The following is a 13,994-nucleotide window of genomic DNA, read 5'->3' on the forward strand; positions in this document are numbered from 1 at the left end:
ATGATTGTTATCCCAAATATATTCCAACAATGATGATCGAATACAACACTGTTCTTGATTAGTCAGGCAAGATAATGCTAGAATTGAATTATACTCTCTGATGTGCCTCATCCTTGAATAAAACTACTATGTTCTTGAGTGACTTCGGATCAAAAGCACCTAATTTCACTGCCTTGTTGTCAACTTATTTATCGACGAAGTATAATTCCTATTTTTTTTTTACAACATTAAAATATTTAAAAAATACTATTTATACACCAAATATTCTTGATACCCGTATAAAAAATACAGTTGTTACTAATGAATTGTGTATTTAAATTTTTTTAATTAACAAAACAAAGAAAATACGTGTTTAGTGATTAAGAAAATACTGGTATCAAAACAATGCTAATTATAAAGGGTGAAGACGTAACGGGATTGAAATATTTTTATATACATTAAAAGAAGAAATTGCGTAGTTACTAATATTTTTACTGGACACGAACTAATGATGTTAACAATATTGAGTCTATTTGAACTTTTTTCAGTCGATTAAGCAATTTTCTTAAGATTTCACTAACTGAGATTGATTTGTGAGTACATAGTAGTATAGGGATCCATTAACCCCCTTTTTGAAAAAGTTAGAAACATTGACAGAATAATTTAACCTGAAAAATAAAAAATAAATAAGAAAGTGCATAGGGCATGCCATAACAGAAGAAAAGAGAATGCGGTACTGCGGTTGCTGTACTTGTAGTGATAAATAAGACTAAAACCCTTGGTAAGTGTTAGGGGTTAAAGAAGGTGAGCGAGGGCGAGGAAAGGCAGTTACATACATGAGCATGATGAGGGCGAAGAGTGTATTAACATCATCTGCTAACACCCTTTTTCAGCTTCTCCGTTCTAATTCTAATTCCCATCTGGCGACACTGATGAGTAGGAGGAGGACTGGACTGACCTCCTTTTCTTCGTCTTCGTCTCCTTCTGCGCTCTCTCCTGACCATCGCGTTCCTGCTACTGTCATTACTGGTTTTCTTGGCTCCGGAAAGGTAACCCTCTTCCTTTTTCCCCCTCTTCGTACAATATAATACCGTAATAAACAATTTCTTCACTTTGAGACAGCACCTGCTTTGTGCATGAATAATTTCTTCTTAAATTATATATAACTTGTGGAATGTCGAATGCTTGCAGACTACTCTTCTCAATCATATTCTCACATCTCAACATGGCAAGCGCATTGCCGTCATTGAAAATGAGGTATCCACCTCCCACATATTTATCGTTTTCTAATCAAGTAATTGCTTGGATATTTATAATTTATCACTATGAGCTTTACAGAAGCTGCCCTTGTATGTATCATCGATTATGCTGTTAATTTGTGAAAACCATCTTCTTGAAAATGCAGTTTGGTGAGGTGGATATTGACGGATCCTTGGTTGCTAGTCATTCTTCCTCAAGCGAAGACATTATCATGGTTAACAATGGCTGCCTCTGCTGCACCGTGCGAGGAGATCTGGTTAAAATGCTCTTGGAGTTGGTCACCAAAAAGCGACACAATTTTGATCATATCGTAATTGAAACCACAGGTATGTAAATTGTTCATGATTTTTGAACGACTTATGCAGCACTCGGGATTGAGGCATTAGAGGCTCGCTATTTACTTACAAGGTGAAAGCTAAATTCACCATGCGTTAAGTTACTAGAAAGATAATTCTAGAAAGACCAAATTTTCTTTGTTCGTGACTTCTAGGATATAGTTGGAAAAAATAAGCAAAAGAAAATCAGTAAATGAGATTCTGCAAAATGGAGAACGTTTGGAGAAGCACAATGAGTCTTCTATAGTCCACATCTTTTCCCAGTTTCTTTTAACTGCATCTATTAGGTGTATGAAAAGGTTGAATGGAGCATATTGTTTCAAGTTTAAACCCTTCTCAGGTCTTGCAAAGCCAGCTCCAGTTATTGAAACATTCTGCATGGATGAACTGGTTTCTCAGCATGTGAAATTGGATGGATGTGTGACTTTGGTTGATTGCAAGCATGCTATGCGACACTTAAATGAAGTGAAACCAAGATTTGTGGTTAATGAGGCAGTAGAGCAAGTTGCATATGCCGATCATATTATTTTGAACAAGGTTATTGTCTTAAGATTCTGCGATCCTATTTATCTGCATTCATCTACTTTTTCTTTTGTTTAGTATGACATAGTTGTGGCTCTATTTCTGGATTGAGAATTGAGATTATTTATAAAATTTAATTGCTTTTGCAGATAGATTTGGTTACTGAAACCGAGTTAGAGATACTGACCAAGAAAATAAAGGTATGTTTTTGTTACGTATGGATCCTCTAGATATTTTATTTCTTAATTGAACTAGGATGGTAATTGAAATCTAGGGAGAAAGAGAATGATGTGGTCAAACATCAATCTTAGTCCACGAAATGAACATGTACGTCAGTTTTACTACAATTTCCTATTAAGGCATACCATGCTGATGATGACCCTGTGTTCTGTTATTTTAAATAAAATTTCTTTTTCTGAATGGATATGGATTCATAGTTGATTGGATTTGTCAACATTGATGTATTACCATAAATATTTAAGAGAAGAGAGAGAAAATATAATACAAAAAGATAGAGAGATAAGTGAGTCGTCATGAAATGATATGGAATAAGGATTTTTACTCCATGGAGGAGGATAGAATGTCTCATTTATCATACTGTTTGCACCTGTCCTTTTGGTTTGTTGAATATGGGTAGAACAGAGCTGTAGTTCTGTGTTGACTTTTGAATCTTGATCTAAGGCGAAAACAAATTAACATTTGGTGCTAGATGATTGAGATTTCATGCCGTTATCATGATACGATGAATGCTTTAATGATAAAGGGATTCCATTTAATTTCTATGATTAGATCAGACTGTTGTCCAATAATTTTGTTGTCATTTATAAGCTTCTGTAGATTTTTTTTACAGAAGTTCTTGGGTCAATGAGAAAAGTAATACTCGTGGAAATATATATCTCTTTTTGTGAATTGTTGCCAGCACATCAATGGGATGGCACAAATTAAGCAAGCTACATTTGGAGTTGTGGATGTGGACTTTGTTCTAGGAGTTGGAGGATATGATCTTGAGAGGTAATAAGTATCATGTTAATTTGTATCTTTGAAATATTGGTACTTAAATCTACCTTTTATGATCCTGTTTTAGTACTTAATACATTTCTTGTTCCCCTTTTTCCTACAAAATAATGTGGCTATTGGTATGGTTATAATGAATATCTATAGATGCATATTAGCTGCAACCTTATCTGTTTTTCAATCAAAATGCCTTGATATTTCAGAATTGATTCTGAGGTGCATGGAGAATGTTCCTCTTCCGCATGCCATCAAAATGATTCTGGACATGGTACTCTTTCTAAACCCTTTATTATCATTTTTAAAAGAGGTTATCAGAGTCTGCTGCAATACAAGGTCAATTATTTTCTAATGGAAAACAGAGGCATTACTTTTTTTTTATGTTGTAGACAGATGTTGCAATTGCATTATTCCATAACGTTATATTCTTAAAATATTTACATTTCTTTTTTGTCTGAAAAACTCTACCATTTTGAAGTAATAACAATGCCTCTCTGACTTAATTGATGAAAGTATTTCCAAAGTCCCCCTCCCCCCTCATTACTCTTGTGGTTCTGCATTGTTTCGTGATTCTAAAATTTATCCACAGATCACAAAGGGCATCATCATGATGATCATGTGCATGATTCTTCTGTCTCTAGCGTTAGTATTGTTGCTGAGGGAACTCTTGATCTTGATGAGGTGAGTCAATAAATTGTTTTAAACTCTTCATGAACCGTGTGTTTGTTCTCAAAAGTCACTGAATTGCTTTGTGTAGATTTGACGGTTAATGCTTCAAGTTTATGCTTTGTTGACGTAGGTGGATGATTGGCTAGAGAGATTGATTGAAGAAAAAGGAGAGGACCTTTACAGAATGAAGGGTGTGTTATCAGTGGATGGTTCTGATCAGCGATATGTGTTTCAGGGGGTGCATTCCATGTTGGATGGCTGCCCGGGACAAACATGGGAACCAAATGAGAAGAGGCTTAACAAGCTTGTATTCATCGGAAGAAACTTGGATGAAACTGCCCTCAGAAAAGCCTTCAAAGGTTGTCTACTATAGTCTAGTCTATTTTGTGTGTATGTTTTGTGTGTATGTTGTGATTTACGAGTTTTGATAGACAAATATATATTGTATCTTATATTTGAATATTTAGGTAAAAGCAAAAGTTAGATAAGTAGTATTCTTTCCATAAAATAAACCATAAGATGCTTTAGTTCCATCTCTATTGGTAACCACTACTTATGTCTCATTATTCAATTGAGACAAATGAAAATCACCTACAATACAACAGGCGGTCCTCATTGGACTTTTTGCATACTATTGCTCGTGGAATAAGAATACCATGTTTGAGGCCTTAATTATTATTATAGGTATAATTTTAGGTATTCATTCATGCGTGTGTATGTCACCTCTGGATAAAGCTCTGAGCCTTCTACTCCCTCATCTCCTATTTCAAAGTTTGTCAAACACCCTTCATAGAATATGTGGTAGTAATGGCCCACTCCCACTTGGCTTGCATAATCCAAACCTGCAATTTTAGCCAATCAACTATGGTGAGCTAGGTTATTTCTTGAAAGAGTTGTGTTATACTATTATAGCCTATAGGTACCAACTCTTGTCAAGATCAAAGAGTCATGCACCTTCCTCTAGTATCAAAAGGTATTAAGAGATTTTTTAATATATTTGACCTTCCATAGAAGAAAGAAGTTCTTGCTTGGATAAGAAAGACTTGTTTAGTTTCCTTTGTATGAGTTTCTCCCACATGTCAATGAGCTCTCTCTGGGTGAGAATGTTTTCTGGCGACCTTAGGTACACCGTCTTATTCAATGTTCGAGGATCATCAATTGTCTTTATTGTGTATGTCGCAATATCATCTTCATCCATATAAACAACTGCAAACATACATAGAACCAAGTATTAAATAGATGAGTATTTGTGGTTATTCTTTTCTGTCGTGGTTAGTGATTACCTTTAACATTGCCATCTCCATAGATAAGGACCTTGTCTTTTGGAGGTAAAAGAGTTCCCATCTGAGAGAGATTACCAGCAAAATATCCCGCAAAACAGTTGGCAGAGATGTAAGTAAAAGGGATGTTGGCATCCTCTATTGCTTTTCTCACTGTCATTTTTTCGTCAAAAGAGACTCTTCCTGGTTCCATTGCATTTTTCATACGTGCTGGGTCCGTGCCGAATTCCGAAGGCAGAAAACGCTACAGGAAAATTTATAAAACAATACAAGTTAAATTTTATTCGAAATATATTATTATCAACGTGGAAAATTCCTTAGAGGAAAAGTCGATGAATTAGACTTTTATTGCTTCTACAAAAATCCGGGCTTTTGTGCCCTCGATATGCAGCTTCAAAATACATTTTCCCTTAGCCATCTCTTTGGACTTGTTTGGTTTAACTTCTAAAAAATATCTTTTTTCGAGTTATTTCTTTTTAAAAGATCTTATAGAAAAGTAAAAGTAATTTTATGTTTGAATATCTCATATAAAAAGATCTTTTTATTTATCAATTATGTTTGGGTATAACAATATAAAAGTACTTTTTTGTTTATTTATTACATAAAAAATATTTTTTTTAAAGAAAAAAAATCTTTTAAAAAAAGATGTAAATTACAACTTTTTAAAAAAGATATATTTTTTTTTCTAGTACTTTTACTTTTTTTTACTAGAAATTTGCCAAACACGCTAAAAAATAAAAAAAGATCTTTTTTCAAGATAATGACGCTCAAACAAGCACTTTAAATAATAGACTAATTCGTAGCTTGTTTTACACGAGGTAATTTATATGGTAAATGCTACCATGCCCTCTCTAAAATAAAGGGTAAATTATCCCCTATGATTTATATAGTGCCTATAATTATAATTAAGTTGAATGTTAATTATAATAATTAGGTATATATTCTCTACTTTTTTTTTCTCTTGTGATTATTTAAATTTAGTTTAGCACCACCAGTCTATGGTGGTAGTGGTGGTGGTGGCTGTCACCGCTAGAAAAATTTTTTTGCGGTGAACTTGCAAACCCAGCAACAAAGTGCAAGTACGTATTCAGCTCGTTACACGTGGCAACATTTGTGCTACCGAGGTACGGAGAATTTCTGCTACATAGGCGTAACTCCTTCCCAACCTCAGCGTACACCCACTGTGCCTCCTCCACCCTCTTCTGTATGGTGATAACATTTTCGGAGTTTACTATCCGCAAAACTTTTGTCCCATGAAAGTGAGTAAATTCTTGTGCATAATTGTCATTTCATCTTGCAAATCCTATTGATCTCCACCTCATCGACAACAATGTCTTTAATCTCATGAGGATTCGAATCTACAATCCCTTAAAACTTGTATTTGACATCATCAACAGCAATGTCTTTAACTGTGTTTATGACTTGAGGATCTAAAGAATCTTTCTAAATATCTTTATAACTTCTATCATCACGGACCATAAGCTCTCCTCTACTTTTAAGTGCATCAATTGCATTCGTAAAGATCTCTTCCACGTCATAAAACTCATCTGATGAATCACTTTTACACAGAATTCACCAATTTATATATTCAAACAAAATAAAACTCAAAATTATGCATTTGCAACATTTACAAAATGATTATACCTTTTATTGTGCATAAACAGTTGTAAGTTTCCAGAGTTTTTATATTCCCTTTTTTATGTGCGTAAACAGTAATATTCTCTAGCAATTTATGTTGTCTTTTTTTTTTTTATTTGTAAACAGCGACACCCTAAAGTAGTTTTGATCTACTGAAATATACACGTAAACTATTATACTCTATTGCGATTTATGCAGCCTACATAGATTACATTTAGGACTGAGAGTGAGAAAACCAGAAGGTGGGTAGAAGACTAGTAACCATGCAACATAGAATAGAATCTTTCTCTATAAACAGGAGAGTCAGAATTTCAAAAAGACTTGATTATTTTCAAAACCTCATATTAGAGTAAAACCCTGCAAATTTCCGATCACAAGAAATGCAAGTGCATGTAAACGTTTAAAGTCAATTTATTTTGTTATTTTTTTTTAAGTATTTTTTTTTTTCATTTGTTTACTTTTAATTGTCTTGTTTTTTCAGTTTTTTTCTTTGCTTAATATTCTTTTGTCCAGGTTTGCTCATTTAATTTATATCTTTATTTAAAAATATTTTAATGACATTTTTCAAGTTTTATTTGGTATAGTATTTAAAATTGTATCTGCTATTTAAATTGAGATCTTAAATACAGATTTAATCAACCCCTCTATAAACAAAATTAAGCGAAACAGGTACATGTGGAATAATTTTTCTCTCTTTTTATCATGTTGATTCTCATTCTTTTCTTATGCTACCTAAATATATTAAAAGAAAAGTATAAAAAAACAATAAATTTAATAAATAATGCAATTACGTATATGGTAATTTCTCTTCTCCACTTATGATTTTCATAATTTTTATAAGGATGTAGTGTATTTTTATTTTTTTAATTAATCATGTTCCTTATTTGTAAGGAGCCATTATTATTTTTATTTAATTTAAATTTTATAATTATTCAAACTTAACACTTAAAACTTGTAACTAACTCCAATATACTGTTTTTTCACAAAAATCATGGTAATATAACTAGTTGTACTAAAAAGAAAAAAAAAAGTGCCACTCTACAAATTTTCTATATGTCCTAAAGTAACTAAATACATTTTATGCAAGGACGTAATGTGATTTAAATTGATTTCTCGATAATTAATATTTAAGAGTTCAGTTTAATTTCAATCTTATTTATACTTTTTTTATGCACAAATTTAGCTATTTTCTCTTCTCTCATTTCTTTCTGTATATCTATGAAAATTTAGTCCACCATATTAATTCCTAAAACGTATAATTCATTGTCTGTATATCTATGAAAAATATGTTCTAATTTTACATAATAACAACATAACGTGAACTAAAAAAATAACTTTAACAAGTTTACTTCAATTTCTTTTGTTTCCAAAAAACGTGTATCAAAGCATTACTTGATAAATCTCTTTTAATAATTTTATTGACCATTTGTTATAAAAAGTTATATTGTATTTGAACTTTACTTTGTCTTGTGTGATTAATTTGTTGGTATTTTTTGTTACTTTATATATATATATATATATAACACATTTAAAATAATAAGATAACACACAAAATATTTTTGATATATATCCAAAATTCGTTTAAATTTATGTTTATATTTTTCTTAATATAAATAATTTTTTAACACATTCAAAATAATAAGATAACATACAAAATATTTTTGATACACATTGTAGGGGTGTTTATGGATCGGATTAGATCCGCATATCCGCGGTGTTTATCCAAATTCGATCTGAAAATTGTGGATATGGATCCAATTCGCAAGGCTATCGGATCCGATCCGATCCGCACACTAATAGGATCGGATTGTGGATTTTGTGTAAATATCCGCGTATCCGCAAAAATAAAGAAATAAATAAGTAAATATTTTTTTTATGTTTTATTTCAACCAATAATTATCATATATATTGTATTATTTTAATTTATTATTTAAGAAAAGTATGTTTAATATTTTAAAAGTAAACATATCTAAAAAATAGAAAAATGAATTTTATTGATATTTTTTTAATAAAAATAAACTTTTAAAAATATTTTTGTGTTTTGCAGATATATCCGATCCGATTCACAAATGTGCGGATCGGATCGGATCTAAGTTTAAAAGTTGTGGATATTAGATCCGATCCGATCTAATGATTTTAGTGCGAATCAGAATCGAAATTTTAGCCATATCCGATCCGATTCGACTCGTGTTTACCCGTATAAATTTGTGTTTATGTTTTTGTTAATACAAATAATGATTCAACACATCTAAAATTATAATATTGTTTACTGAATAACTTCTTAACACATTTAAAACTCATTTAAAATAATTATGTTCATTACTCATGTCAAATAATGATGCAGATCGTAGAGTAGTTATAATAATGAAATCAAATGAAAGAAATGAAAACCAACTAGTACACACGTGTGACGTGTTAAGTTGGTATAAAATTGACTCGTACCTTAACGTTGCCAGCATCCTTGATGGCGTCAACAAGTTTGAGCTGCAGGAGCAAGTTGTGAGAGCGGAAATGGACACCTGACATGGCGCAGATGACGACATCTGCAAGCTTGACGGCGTCAACGAGGCTTCGGTGGTCTGAGAAGGAGGCCTCGACGAGATGGGCGCCCTGCTTCTTGAAGGAGAGGAGCATCTGCAGCTTGTCAATGTCGAGGCCTATCTCCGGCCTCTGAAGCACGTACGTCTCATGCCCCTCTGCCAGGCTTGCCTTCACTACCCTCCTCCCTATGTAGCCGCTCCCACCCACCACCAAAACCTTGCTCTTTTCCATTGCTCCTTCAATTTTCCAACTTGTCTACTTTTCACCCTATAGTCAATATTTCCAATTTATATATATATATATATATATCAGGCGAATAATTCAGCATTATTCTTTGACCCTGTACCTGGGGGGTTAATTTACCAATCTGTCGTTATTTCGCAAATTTATTGTCAAAAATGCCATCTTTTAATAAATTATTTACTTGTGTACTACAATTGCTAATTATAAAAAGGTGGGAGTCTGGTGCAGTCAAATTATTTAATGATTTTTAGTTATTAATTTTACATAAAATTAATTTTATTTGAATTTTTTTTTCTCTAAAAGTAGTAGATTATATTTCATTAATTATCAAAAAATAAAATATAAAAATGTCCAAAAATAAATGATGGCTAACAATTAAGGATTACGGTCAGTATTTTTCAATGAGTTAAGTATCTCTATTGATGCAACTTACCATATTAAAAAATCGTTAGGGCTTTGACAGTTACGAAGATAACTCTAATACCATATTTCTTTAATTCTAGAGCAATCGATCAAACAATGAGTAATTGTTTCTGTTGCTTCATGACAGCACGGGCATATTGGCTATATAGATGGGATGCGGCGGTGAATTTGAGCAAGCACAGAAAGCCGACTATGGAGAGCTCTTCGGATAAATAACTTAATTTTGTGAGGCAAGTTCAACTTCCATAGATCCACGACCTTTTCTACTGCATATAATTAAGACAAAGTTTTAGAGACGGATGGTGAAATAAATAGCCAATTTTATAACCTGAAACTGTATTATATTGCTTGGATTTGTTCAAATTTCATTGCAATTTGTCTCTATTCTGCTAAATTTTGACTGACAAAATCCTGTCTGCAACGTCTTAAAAAAATAATTCTTAAATGAGATTCTGATTCTAATTTCTGTTTTCAATAATTAAGTCTTTAACTCTTAGAACCAACTCAGAAATAGCATGTCTATTTAGCATGTCAGAAATTATTAAAGGATACAAAGGAGGCAGCCAAAGATCTTCAAAGGTTTGAATATTCTTTTCAGTACCCACAGCCTAGTTAAGACAGTTTTCGACAATATTTCAACCTTCTAGTATGCTCCTCTATCTCCAAGAAGGTAAGATTCTAATTTCTGCCGTTATAGCATTACCATTACTAAAGTATTTACCTCTTCGGATTTTAGATAATAGAGAAGTAGGCTGTGTTACTAGCCGCCAAAACTGTTTGCCTAAAAGCGCTAGATTCTGAATTCTAATATCTTAAAATCCAAAGCCTCCTTCTCTTCGTGGGCGGGTCATATTGTCCCAACTAATCCAAGCCATCAGCTTTTCAGAATCTTTTTATCCCCACTAGAATTAAAAAAGTAGAAAGTGAATTTTCGAAATTAAAACATCAGGCAACTTGAAACAAGACAATGTATAAATAGAAATAGTTTTTCCCATTGTCTTAAGTAGTTTCTGTCTACCACCCGACGATAAAAAATTGCACTTCTACCCTTAGATTTTTTTTTAAACTTTCTTTTTAATCATACTAAAGAAAATTTTTTTTGATTTAAAGACTGTAAAAGACAAACTAAAATATTTATCATGAGTCTTAATATAATTAATATTTATAGAATTAGCTAGTAATATGAGTAGCAGAAGAAATGTTGTCACTAAAAAAAACAGTACCTGAATCTTCTCATAATAAAAAAGATAAGAGTAAGTTAATAACTTAATATGAAATTTAGTATAAAGATTCATGGAAAAAAAAATCTTGCAATAAGAACGCAACATGTATCCCATCTACATGAGCGGAATGTTGAAAGATTTTTTAAAGTATAAATATTAGACAATTAATTTAACCAAGTTAAATTTATATACGTATTTTTTTTCTATTATCATTAATATTATTTTTTTTCTTCCTTCTTATTTTTTTTTATTCGATAAATCTTTTTTTTATCGTTTTTTTATTTATTTTTTCTTTTTTTTCGTTATTATTTTTGATGTCATACAATTACTTTAACAATAGCAAAAATATATTTTTTAGTTATAAATAACAAACAAAAAAATTTAATGAATGACACAAAATTTTAAAAATTTATAAATTTAAAATTTTGATTTTTTTTACCGAAAATAGAGAGGTTCAGGTTCAAACTCCATCATCTCAAAAAATTATTAATTGGCCAATAATATTTTTTATCAAAAATAGAGAAATTCGAATTCGCAACCTCTAAATAAATATAGAAAGACAAAAATACATTTAAATATATTTTAAATTTAAAAGATATATCAAATTTTCGTAAATAACACAAAAATATCTAAATCTCTTATATATTTAGTGTGTATGATTTTTTTTTTAGTGACTATTTAGTGTGTATGATTGAATATATTATAGTGGTACTCATGAATCATGAGACGGAGATTAGTAATTTATTTTTCCTACTGAAACTGTAAATTTGGTTACAGGATCGGAGAATGAAGGGTTGCTGCGTGCTTAAGTTTATTTAATTGTAAGGAAGGAAGAAGAAAATTAAACATATATCCTGAGGTAGTGATCCATGCGTGTGTAGTTGACCTCTGGGTAAAGCATGGAAGCTTCTTCTCCATGGGGTCCGATTTCAAAATTGGTTAAACATCCCTCGTAGAAGATGTGATAGAAGTGGCCAATCCCGACCTGAAGCTTATAGTCCAAGCCCTTGAGTGTTGCGAGGAATCCCTCGGGAGATATGTAGGTCTTGTGGAGCTGCTTTCCGATGAGAGACTCCCAGATTGCAATGAGGTCTGCCTGCGAGAGAATGTTGTCGGGAGGCCTCAGGTAGAGAGTCTTGTTGAGGGTCCGGGGGTCATCGATGGTCTTTATAGTGTAGGTGGCGACGTCGTCTTCATCGACGAAAACGGCCTTGAGTGTGCCATCTCCGAAGAGGTGGACCTTTTCCCTGGGAGGCACAAAAGATCCCATCTGAGACAGGCTGCCCGCAAAGTAGCCCGCAAATAGGTTGGCGGAGATGTACGTGAAAGGGATGTTTGCTTCCTCTATCGCCTTCCTCACAGCCATCTTGTCCTCAAATGTCACCCTTCCTGGCTCTAACGCGTCCCCCATCCTCGCTGGGTCCAGTCCAAACTCCGACGGCAAGAAGCGCTACGGACAGACAAGACTAGACTATTAATTCATTGATGATGAAATTAGAAACTAAAATGAATTGAATGAATGAAACCTTGACGTTGCCGGCTTCCTTGATGGCGTTAATGAGGTTGAGCTGCAAGCCAATGCTGTGGCTCCTGATATGGACACCGGAGATGGCACTGATGACAACATCCACCTTCTTGACGGCATCCACAAGGCTCTGGTGGTCGGAGAAGGATGCCTCTATGAGGTGTGCCCCCTGCCTCTTGAAGGATAGCAGCATCTGCAGCTTCTCTATCTGCAGCGCCAACTCCGCCCTCTGAAGCACATACGTCTCGTGCCCCTCTGCCAGGCTTGCCCTCACTATTCTCCTCCCAATGTACCCTGTTCCCCCTACCACTAGCACCTTGCTCTTCCCCATTTTTTACTATCACAATACAAGCATCACTCCCTGCTGAATCAATGCTTTTATAGATAATTAAGAACAAGAGCCAGTAGCCGGCCTTGGATCCTTGCTCAGAACTGGGACTAAGTTGCTCAAGTAGTCAAACACCAACCTCTACTATTACTAGTCTAACTTGTACGTACATTATATTATATTGTTTTCTCGTCATGTCACGCCACATATTTTTCAACGACCCAACACATGCAGCTGAATCGCTCTTTCTCGCCCAACACAGCTACCGCAATGCAGAAGCCAGCACGTGACTCCACCTACTCTTTTTATTGATGATCAATGGCAATCTGTTTATTTATAGAGTTATTTACCCTTTTGTTTTAAAGTAGTCTCTTTTCAACTATTGGTATATCTTGATTAAACCTTGCTTAATGAAATTGACACAACAGCTCCTTGCCTTCTTATAAGAAAACCAGTATTACTTAAAAAAATAATAATAATAATACACATATACTATCAATTATCAAATGAGCTGTTGAGAGATCCAAACTCAATGGCCGAAGCTGCCAATTATACAAACGAAAGACGGGGCCATGCACGTAAATTCACTTGTGCTATTCATGAATATTAGCTGAACATACACAACACAATTTCTTGTTTCCCAGTTTGCACAGCCACCCTCCCTTTCTTCCCTTGTTACTCTGCTTCTTGGGAGAACATTACCATCTCACCCCAGCCTTCCTCAATCCTCATAGGCCTCTGCATCCTATCCTCCATTGCTGGGGTGTGGCCCTCTTCCCGACAAGCTTCCCGCTTGATCTCTGCACAGTGCCATCGCCATAACACTTCAAGGGATGACCGCCTTAGTTCTTTATGACTGAGTTTCTTGCGAATGTTCAGTTCTTTGTTGCAACTCTAGTATGCAGTATCCCTTGCCTTTGCAGCTTCAAGATATGAGAAGAACGATCATGCTAACAGATGGAACTCAATTTTAGGGTGAAAGTGAAATTGAAAGTGAGAGTCTACATAATTAACCAT

The 13,994-nt window shown here is 33.6% G+C and overlaps 3 protein-coding genes across 3 annotated transcripts; 1 reads left to right on the forward strand and 2 right to left on the reverse strand.

Annotated features, from left to right (window-relative positions):
* Positions 1 to 609: 609 nt before the first annotated feature.
* On the forward strand, positions 610 to 4,264 carry LOC112783545 (uncharacterized). Its single transcript, XM_025826534.3, has 9 exons — positions 610 to 1,028; positions 1,171 to 1,236; positions 1,385 to 1,565; positions 1,915 to 2,111; positions 2,246 to 2,296; positions 3,016 to 3,107; positions 3,314 to 3,378; positions 3,697 to 3,788; positions 3,907 to 4,264. Exons 1-9 carry the CDS (start codon positions 816 to 818, stop codon positions 4,147 to 4,149), a joined length of 1,200 nt encoding a protein of 399 aa, XP_025682319.1. The 5' UTR covers positions 610 to 815; the 3' UTR covers positions 4,150 to 4,264.
* On the reverse strand, positions 4,257 to 9,682 carry LOC112783546 (isoflavone reductase homolog). Its single transcript, XM_025826535.2, has 4 exons — positions 9,137 to 9,682; positions 5,060 to 5,300; positions 4,779 to 4,982; positions 4,257 to 4,618 (listed from the first exon to the last, which is right to left on the reverse strand). Exons 1-4 carry the CDS (start codon positions 9,464 to 9,466, stop codon positions 4,455 to 4,457), a joined length of 939 nt encoding a protein of 312 aa, XP_025682320.1. The 5' UTR covers positions 9,467 to 9,682; the 3' UTR covers positions 4,257 to 4,454.
* Positions 9,683 to 11,846: 2,164 nt separating this feature from the next.
* LOC112782427 (isoflavone reductase homolog) lies at positions 11,847 to 13,099 on the reverse strand. The gene is made up of 2 exons (XM_025824794.3): positions 12,651 to 13,099; positions 11,847 to 12,574 (listed from the first exon to the last, which is right to left on the reverse strand). The coding sequence occupies exons 1-2, from the start codon at positions 12,978 to 12,980 to the stop codon at positions 11,966 to 11,968; spliced, it is 939 nt and encodes a 312-aa protein (XP_025680579.1). The 5' UTR covers positions 12,981 to 13,099; the 3' UTR covers positions 11,847 to 11,965.
* Positions 13,100 to 13,994: the final 895 nt, after the last annotated feature.

This window comes from Arachis hypogaea, chromosome 20, assembly GCF_003086295.3.
Source record: "Arachis hypogaea cultivar Tifrunner chromosome 20, arahy.Tifrunner.gnm2.J5K5, whole genome shotgun sequence".
NCBI lineage: Eukaryota > Viridiplantae > Streptophyta > Magnoliopsida > Fabales > Fabaceae > Arachis > Arachis hypogaea.

Coding starts and splice junctions, on each gene's coding strand:
- LOC112783545 (XM_025826534.3), top strand. CDS start 816: ATGAGCATGATGAGGGCGAAGAGTGTATTAACATCATCTGCTAACACC. Junction 1,029..1,170: donor GTTTTCTTGGCTCCGGAAAG/GTAACCCTCTTC, acceptor GAATGCTTGCAG/ACTACTCTTCTCAATCATAT. Junction 1,237..1,384: donor TTGCCGTCATTGAAAATGAG/GTATCCACCTCC, acceptor TTGAAAATGCAG/TTTGGTGAGGTGGATATTGA.
- LOC112783546 (XM_025826535.2), bottom strand. CDS start 9,466: ATGGAAAAGAGCAAGGTTTTGGTGGTGGGTGGGAGCGGCTACATAGGG. Junction 5,301..9,136: donor AGGATGCTGGCAACGTTAAG/GTACGAGTCAAT, acceptor ATTTTCCTGTAG/CGTTTTCTGCCTTCGGAATT. Junction 4,983..5,059: donor TGGAGATGGCAATGTTAAAG/GTAATCACTAAC, acceptor GTATGTTTGCAG/TTGTTTATATGGATGAAGAT.
- LOC112782427 (XM_025824794.3), bottom strand. CDS start 12,980: ATGGGGAAGAGCAAGGTGCTAGTGGTAGGGGGAACAGGGTACATTGGG. Junction 12,575..12,650: donor AGGAAGCCGGCAACGTCAAG/GTTTCATTCATT, acceptor GTCTGTCCGTAG/CGCTTCTTGCCGTCGGAGTT.